Source organism: Sinocyclocheilus anshuiensis, unplaced genomic scaffold (assembly GCF_001515605.1).
Source record: "Sinocyclocheilus anshuiensis isolate Anshui unplaced genomic scaffold, SAMN03320099.WGS_v1.1 scaffold447, whole genome shotgun sequence".
NCBI lineage: Eukaryota > Metazoa > Chordata > Actinopteri > Cypriniformes > Cyprinidae > Sinocyclocheilus > Sinocyclocheilus anshuiensis.
This window is the reverse complement of record NW_015552615.1, coordinates 1,907,927-1,917,292: the sequence shown is the minus strand read 5'-3', so window position 1 is coordinate 1,917,292 and position 9,366 is coordinate 1,907,927. Positions and strand designations below refer to the sequence as shown.

The window sequence follows — 9,366 nt, the reverse complement described above, 5'->3', positions numbered from 1 at the left end:
AATAAATATGGTTAATATACACATTAACATTGTTATTATTAATATTAATAATTATTAATTAAAAATAACAATTAAAATTTATTATTTAGTTATCTAAATTAAAATGTTAACAATACATAATCTCAAGATGTAAACTGAAATCATATTTTTTCCCTTATTTGAAGAGCATAGAGTTAACACACACACAACTAATATAATATAGTGTTATATATAACAGGGGCCTTCAAATATCAAAACTCATAAAGGTTGAAACTTGAAAGCCACTGCTTTAGAAGAATGGACCAGTATGAATGGCATATGACAGCTTATAATCACTTGCTAATTGAATGTTCTTCTCTTTGCTAACATTTGTAAATGGAGACCTGCTGCGCAGGTGTTTCTGTCCTTTATTTGTTAAATGTTTCAAACCATGAGTTTGTGATGTTTTGTGCATTCATTGTGAACTGGATGGCTAACAGTTAAGGTTATGTCCATGATAAGACCATTTTGGGAAACCAGAAGAAACCTCATATCTTCAGTTATTTTCAGTTACTGTTTGAGAAAGTCAAGCGGAGAAGAATAAAACCATACAGTGTACTGTAACTACTATTAGATTGTTTGGTCAAACCACTCCATTACTGTGTATCTTCCTTTTGTTTAACCTGTCAACAACCTCATGTCTCTCTAATATAACAGTTTATTACATAACTGTACCTTTTATAAAACGAATAAACAATGCATATAAATTTTTCAGCAATCTAGTGTTTTTATTTAGTTTTAATGTGATCTACTTGCCACAAGGGTGCAGTATTGGTCAAGTATTATGAGAATCTTTAGTAACCTGAAAAATTGTTCATGGTAGCTGTTATTACACAAATATACAGTATACTGTCAGTTGCTACATTTAGTAGCTATTAGAGCTAGTTCAGTTTTTGAAAATAACGTTTGACGTCCTTCTCAAAATTTACATCTATGAACATAGTAAACTAGCGATATTTGATAGAGATACAGATATTATTGCATATATAACTTGAGTACTCCCAGTAAAAGTGTTTTTTAATTGTGTGGTTATTTGTTCGAACTTAAGAAGCACAAGAAGAGAACGTTACCTCTCCTCCTCTTTGTTCCTTCAGAACAAAGCCAAAGACTTTCCCATTCGCCGTCTTAAAGAGTATACGCTGTCATTTACTGTTGACATGTTCTAACATCAGTGATGACACACTGTGGAGCGGGACCTGCCCATGCAGATGACTCTGGGTGTGGCAGGATCCGCTGTCTGCACATGTGTTTTTAGTAATGCAGTCTGCTCTGTTGATGAGTCCTCACCTTAGTCATGGAGGTCTGCTCATGCATGGCCTCGGGGCTGCACTTAAAAGGTCTTTGTTCATAAGAAAACAATGTCTTAAATTAATAGGTAGACAAACATGTTTATACTATCAGCAGTGCTAGTGAAACACTAAAAGTAAATGCTAAAAGTGAAATGGCACTTGAGAGTTCATTTGGGGTTGCTCCGATTGCTTCAACCCTCTGTAGACGCCCTTTCTGATGGGTTGCAGTTCTCCTGCAACAACTGGATTGGCAGCTTTTCCCCTAGTAACTCATTTGAGGGATTGTTGAGGGAATACTAGAGGGATAGTACAAAAATGCATACAATTATATTGTTGAATGAAAACTAGTAAATGTATATTAATTATATTAGTATAAAAAAAAAAAAACTGAAAAATATATTAACAATTTAACTTTTTTCAATTTTGATGCAAAGCAGCTTTTTTCATTTTTTCAAATAAATGTACAATTTTTTGATACTGAGAAAAATGTAAATTAAATTTAATCAATTTAATTTGTCGAATATGGTAAAGCTGTAACCAAGTGTAGTATAGTTGTTGTTGCCACATGCTTATGGTCATATATACTGCACAATAAATTGATATAAATCAATGTTTTACCTTGATTTTGCTTATATGCAGTATTAAATACACGCATCATTTTATTGAGCTATTTTAAATAAAAATGATACATAACAAAAATGTTATTAGTCATGTTGATATTAAATTAATATTTATCTTAATTGTATAACTTAATTAAACTGCTAAAATACTCTAGATGTAAACTGTAATCATATTTCTTTTGTCCCCTATAACTATTGTTTTTAATCTAACAATATACAGTTCTTTTGGAATAACTTCTGGACTCTGGAGAATTTCATCATGCTGTATTTAAGTACGTATGTGCATCATTATTATATTTATCTTAAATACTATACATTTTATTTATCTGATTTCATTCATTTTATTTTTTATTATTATTTTTTTTAACTCACAGACAGTTTCGGTCCTGGATGCTCGATACAGCGCTCTGATTGGCTGCTTAATGTCAATATCATGTTATCATTTATATAGGGACTATATTTTCTAGCGGAAGGTGCCACTTAATGAACGCTTTTAATGGAGAATTATGTCTTTCGATATTTTATGACGTAGCCTTTTAAATGTGTAAAAGCCACAGGACTCTTTAAGATGCTCTGTTTTGTGAATAAATACACCTTCGCGTCGTGCCTAACAACGCCCTTTCCATAATATTAAAATGAAAATTGGACCCTTTTAAAGTGTATCTATTATCCTTATTAAAAGTGACGCTTTGTTCTATCATCAATGAGCTTTCTTAGTGTAATCAGGAGTGAGAGGAGCAGAAGAACAGGTGTTGAATGGGCGTGAATGAGGGCAGGACCAGGTGGATCTCTCTGTGAGTCAAACGCAGAGCAGCCAGACGGAGCAGATAGTTGGAGCTTTACGAATTGGACCTCGCCTGTCTCTGGAGTGGAGACAAAAGCCAAAATGATGCCCGAACCTTTAAAATCGGCTCTGTCCATCGGAGATGTGGAGGACACGTCTCTCGCGCTTCCGTCCGATCACGAGCTGAGATCCGCGCAGCAGCGAGTTCTGGAGCAGGTTCACACCATCAAGAGGAGCAAGTCCAAAAACAGCAGCAAAAGTGTGTCCGGACTCTCTTCCCCCACCAGTGAGTGCACTTCAGCTGATAACACACGGCTTTTAAACGGAATCGGCATGTGTTTTTGTTTTACTTTTGATATGGAAATACCATGGTATTCATCTTCCCTGGACTTCATTTTCAAAAGCGTTCCATGGTATTGCCATATTTTTTTCTGTGATACTTTATGGTGAGAACGTGGTACGTTTTGAGAGGCGGACGAAGTACTCAACTCCATAACTTGAGTGAAAGTACAGATACTGCTGGTCAAATATTACTCCATTACAAGTAAAAGTTGTAAAGACAGATTTTTACTTAAGTAAAAGTACAGAAGTACTTGCTTTTAAAAGTACTTAAGTACCAAAAGTAAATTTCCGTTTTTATGTCAATGCACTGTTTTATTGTCGTACATAATACTTGCAATACTTCTGAAGCAACTTAGAATCATCTATGTGTAACCATTTGTCCACATTTGAACAGAGTGGACAGTGAAATCCTGTAAATACAGAGTGATAAGGAAGAAAAAAAAATCAAACCTGCTTTAAAACCCAACAACACAACTGTAGCTGTATAACTTTACAACAGCAACACTGCTTTAACAAAAAAGCAAAACAGCAAGACTTATTTGACATCAAAACAAAAATGATAAAATGCTGTCTAATCGCTCTCGCTGTACTTTGATGAAACACACACAGAACGGTCTGCAGTGCTGCTTCAAGTCAAACACCTATTGTGTTTTATTAGGAGATGCACAACAGTTCTTCTGTTGCTTTATAGGTAATATTTTCATGTACACAATTTAGCAAAATCAGAAAATATTGTCTAATATATACCACAATATTTCTTATTATTGAATTGTTGTAAATAAATATCACATTTGCAGCTGGTCAGTGTTCAAAAAATGCTGGGAAATCTCTTCATGTAGCCCTACAAGAGTGATTACCGATAAACTGTCTGAAAAAAAGAAAAAAAATCACCCACTGACTTTCAAAGCTGCTACATAGTAACGACTTTCTACTTCGAGGATCTTGATAGAAATGTAGTGGAGTGAAAAGTACAATATTTGTCTTTCAAATGTAGTGAAGTTAAAGTCATAAGTTCCCAGAAAAAATAATACTCAAGTAAAGTACCGATACTCAAAAAGTGTACTTAAGTACAATACTCAAGTAAATGTACTTAGTTACTGTCCGCCTCTGTACGTTTTACAGTTTACACTCAAAAGGTAACACCATGGAACTATTAGCGGACTTTTTGACTTGCAATTACTATAGTAAGTATGTAGTATGTAGGCCTACATGCGAAACTGCTTAAATGTGTTTTTAGTTTTAGCTAGGTTAACCATCAAATAATATATAAAATGAGTAATAAAGTAATATTTTCGGATGTTTTTCAAGAAAGATGTGCCTAATTTGAGTGCTTTTGGAGTTGTTTTACTCTGCCATACATAGCCTCTTGATAAACAGCTCCTCGTTATTTGTTTACTGGTAGTATATTTGCATATTGAAGGTTAAAATTCGGTCTCTTGATTTTTATTTTTAATTTTATTATTATAATTTTTTTGTCCCAACAAGAGAACAAAAGAATTGATACAAGAAATGTGGAATTGTTTGATGGAGTTGATTTCTAATATAAACTCTTTTTATTAATAGGTCAACCACCAGAGGAAATTGAATAGTGTAAAAAGTGAACAATTTCTTTTTCTAAAAAATCACTTTAATTTTAAACACAGGTATTTGGTTTCATGCAGTCATATTATGTCATGTGTTTGCCTTTCTAAAACTAGTCAGTCATATTTAATCATTTCTTTGACTTGAATAAAACCAGTAAACTTAGAAGTAAATTATACATGTTAAAAATGCATTGATTCTATAAACTCTTATTATTTATGGATAAATCACTATATGTAAGCAATTCAATACTGTGATGAAAAGTGAAAATGAGCCATTTCTTTTTCTAAAAATCACTTTTATTTTAAACCAAGGTATTTGGTTTCATTCAGTCATGTTAAATATTGTCTTTGCCTTTATATAACTAGTTAATTTAGAAGTACATTACACATAACAAATAGTCCATGATATCTAATATAAACTCTAATTGTTAATGGATAAACCACTAGCCAATTCAATACTGTAAAAAGTGAAAATATGCGCATTCTTTTTCAAAAAAAAAAAATCTCTTTTGTTGTAAACCAAGCTATTTGGTTTCATTCAGTCATATTAAATAATTTCTTTGACTTGGATAAAGCCATAATAAAGTAATTTTTTCAGTAAAACCTGTTTTCAGAGGACTGTGATCTCTCATTTTGTTATAGACCACAGAAGTGCCAACGAAGCGTTAACCTCTGTAAAATACGTACCTTACTGTATTACATGAGGATAGTTGTAAGTTTTATATTTTTATTTTCATAATTCAAAATGTCCCTGAATGCATATTTTATTTGTAGTTTGTCATAATTCAATTGCAGGCCCTGAAAGTGACAGTGTGTTTTACGACTTCAAGTTTTCTCCCGGCGCGTCTCTCAGCGGACCCTCGTTCAGCAAAGGAGGAACCATGACAAATGGGGTAAATGTCATCGAATATGTATATCTAAACATTTATTTGTTCCATATGCACTCTGCATGTGTTCGCACATATGTCTATGCACATCATCAGGTGTGTGTAAATTAATTCTGCATCTCAGTTTCCCACGGTTGGGTGGGTAAAGCAAATTATTTCATTATTCATCTTTCAGTCATCTTTCAGGATAACAATGGAAACGTGAAATGTCAAACAGTCTTTAGCTTGCAATTAATAACCTGGTTTACACGTATATTTTTCTGAATTCGAAATGCTATTCTTATAAAAACAACAATAGTTAATAGGCACAAATCAATCCATCAAAGACGTCAGTGGATGAAAAGCAGTTACTACCTTCACCTAATTTTACATAGTTAGTCTGTAGTGTGTCCATATAGTCCTATGTGTTCACTTTTATACTACTTGCATTAAAAAAAAACTTTAATTTGCGACTTGCTCACTTTTTCTATATAGAGTTGTGCAAGAAATAAAGGAAAAAGGCTAAATGAAACCACTCCTCTCCTTCACTTTTTCTGACTCATCCCAGTGTTGTATTACCAAACGGCCTGCATGGTTTCTAGGTATTCTGCCAACCCTTCTTTACATTTGGGTGTATCTGCTGGAATCTTAATGCCGTCTGTGTTTTAAATGGCTTGTGCATTGTGTTACTTAATTCATGTTGTTTTTAAGTGCATAAAAACCGTTTTGTTATTGAATTATTCACGGACATACTTGTATACAAATCATTCAGTTATTTTCTCACAAACGGCACACTGTTGCTTCATAGTTTGACTAGACATAGAGCTACTTTGCTTGCATTTTAATTCATGGACATGCCCATACTTATACTTTCGGCTAACACTCTTGTTCAGGCAAAACAGTGGCAGGGATTAAATTAAAATGATGGGTTCAGAGTCGTTCTCAGTGTATAATTTTAAGATTAGGACTAGAGTATACACAGTATGATAGCACTCGTTACAAATGCTTTATTTTTGCATTATAAATTAACATTTGCGTTGCATTTCTTTCCATTACAAATTATGAAATCAGCATGAAAATTAAAGTGAAAAATCAAACTGTTTCTATCTCCAGACTATGCAGATGTATGGTGTTTTCCGTATATAATCATAAAATTATGACTAAAATCTGAGAGTACTAGTTAAAATGCTCTATTGTGCATTTAATTATAAATACAAATTTGCATTTTTTTTTTTGCATTAAAATTTTTGCATTTAGATTTTTTTTTGGTTACAAATTATGATCTCAGCATTAACATCTAAGTGAAAAAATTTACTTGTTTCTGCGTCCAGACTATGCAGACTATACAAATGAAAACGTTGGATTCAGAGTTGTCTATGATGTTTTCAGTGTATAGATTAGGCCTAATGTCTGATAGCACTAGTTAAATGCTCTGTATTGCCTTTAATTATACATTTCAATTTGCCTTTTGTTGCATTCAAATTTTTTATTAGAAATTGTAATATCAAAATGAAAATTTGAGTGAAAAAAGTACTTGTCTCTATGACCAGACTATGATGTTTTCTGGGTATAATTATAAGATTAGGACTAAAGTATACACAGCCCGATAACACTTGCTAAAATGCTTTATTTTGCATTTAATCTTAAATTAAAAATTGCATTATTTATTTATTTGCATTTAGATTTTTGAAAATGACAAATTATGAAAATAGCATGAAAAATGTACTTGTTTCTTTGTCCAAACAATAAAATGTTTGGGTTCTCTAAGTGTATAAGTTCAGGCCTATCAGTGTTTTCAGTGTATAATTGCAGGATCAAGACTAAAGGATACACAGTCTTGATGGCACTAGTTAAAATGTTCTATTTTGCATTTAATTATATATTAAAATGTAACATTTAATTATTTTTTTGCATTTAGATTTTTTAATGCCAAATTATATCAGCATAAGTGAAAAGGTTCATTTGTTTCTGTGTCCAGACTATGCAAAGGCAAGGCTTTGTGCGCCAGTCCACCAACTCCCGCAGCTCCAGTGGTCAGCGGGTGACCAGTGGCTCTGGCAATTTCGATCGGTCCTTCTACAGCGCTACCGGCACCCTCCCTGCCCAAACCCGGACCAATAACCAACTGTACAGCTACAACACCACCCGCAGTGCTCCAGACCTGGGCTTCCAGTCCACCGGCAACGTCGGCGCCACCGCCGCCACTCTACGCACCCAAACCAGCCGACAGATCCTCACCAGAGTGCCAACCACTCAACCTGCCCAGGCTTACGGAAACAGCAATGTGCCCAGAATGCCTAACAGCAATCAGGCCAGTACCATGCAACGGACCATGAGACGCCCGTCTTCCCTGCAATCCAACGGAGAGTCCAGGGTGTCCATGATCAGGACCGGACAGGCCAAGGACATCTCTGGGTGAGTTTTGTAGTGTTACGATTATGTTGTGATGATCTGTGACCGGTCTCTCACTCACTCGTTTGTCGATAGGATGAACGCAGAGAAGCTTATGGCCGATATGACGATGCAAGACGCGGTCGACTATCTGTTCAGCACGGATGAGAGCTACCAGCTGTGTGGAGCCGCTTACATCCAGCACAGCACCTTCACCGATGACAAGGCCAAGCAAGAGGTCTGGACCATAAACTACCTTGATTTTACCATGCTTTTTAGGCATATACTGTAGAAATTATTTGTTTTTTTTGGACATTTACCATGGTATTGACATGGTATTCCTTGAAATATATTTGATCACCAACATAGTATTTGAATTACAGTATACACCATCTAATAACATCATGGTATTACCATGGTATTTCTATAGTATATTTTTATGAGAATACCATGGTACAGTATCTTTGGATTGACAAAAAAGTACCATTTTATAAAACACCAAAGGGTACCATGGTATTACCGTGTTTTTTAGACATTGGAATAATGCTTTTTTTATCAACATGGTATTACTGTAAATATATTAGAGTATTGTATAAATACTGTAGTATTTGAATTATATACCAAAGTCCTGAATGAATAGCTGGTCAATGTACTACGATTGTGATTCCATAGTATATTTTTATGACAATACCATGGTACATTTTCTATGGATTGCCAAAAATTTACCATACTATTACCATGGTTTTTCTGGTATTGCCATGTTTTATAGAAGTTATGTTTTTTGGACACAAAAGTTAAGACTCGTCCACGCCCTCCTAAAACGCCTCGTTTAAACACGCCCCCACATGTCTACATCACAGTGTCGGAATAGTTGCATAACACCGCCCAAAATTCACACAAAGAAAGGAGGTGTAACCTTTATTCTCGCTGTAGTATTGTTGTTGCTGCCGCCGCCATGTCGTGGAGACGCTGTGTGTTTCGTTGTGAAAGCGAAACTACTTTGTTTGACCTTCCAAAAGAGGACACGACTAATAATAAGTGGTTTTATTTATTAAGGGAAAAAAGCTGTCCAAACCTACCTGGCCCTTCATGAAAAAGTAATTGCCCCCTAAATCTACTAACTGGTTGTGCCACCCTTTGCAGCAACAACTGCAACAAAGCGTTTGCGATAACTGGCAGTGAGTCTTTCACATCGCTGTGGATGAATTTTGGCCCACTCTTCTTTGCAACTACTTTGTTTGGCCTTCCAAAAGAGGACACGACTAGAAATCAGTGGTTAAGTTGTATTTACAACACTGTTCAACCCAAATATTCAGATGTGTGCAGCGCATTTTACGGAGGACAAGGACTGTTTCATGGGAGAATAGCCTACAATGCAGGTTTTCTGACAAATAATGCTGACTCACAGACTGTAAGTATGTTTTCATATTTAAAGGATTTGCCACTGACGATTCAAACGTGAGTTTTGAGCAG

At 34.8% G+C, this 9,366-nt stretch overlaps 1 protein-coding gene across 2 annotated transcripts in view; it reads left to right on the top strand.

The window, feature by feature from the left end:
- The first annotated feature begins 2,678 nt into the window (after positions 1–2,678).
- The window catches only part of LOC107666061 (plakophilin-1-like), a 20,404-nt gene continuing 13,716 nt past the window's right edge, over positions 2,679–9,366 (top strand). For both annotated transcript variants that reach the window (XM_016457152.1, XM_016457151.1), the window contains exons 1-4: positions 2,679–2,997; positions 5,432–5,529; positions 7,481–7,917; positions 7,990–8,131. In XM_016457152.1, the coding sequence (XP_016312638.1) occupies positions 2,694–2,997; positions 5,432–5,529; positions 7,481–7,917; positions 7,990–8,131 (981 nt within the window). In that variant the 5' untranslated portion in view covers positions 2,679–2,693. The remainder of the gene's footprint in view (positions 2,998–5,431; positions 5,530–7,480; positions 7,918–7,989; positions 8,132–9,366) is intronic.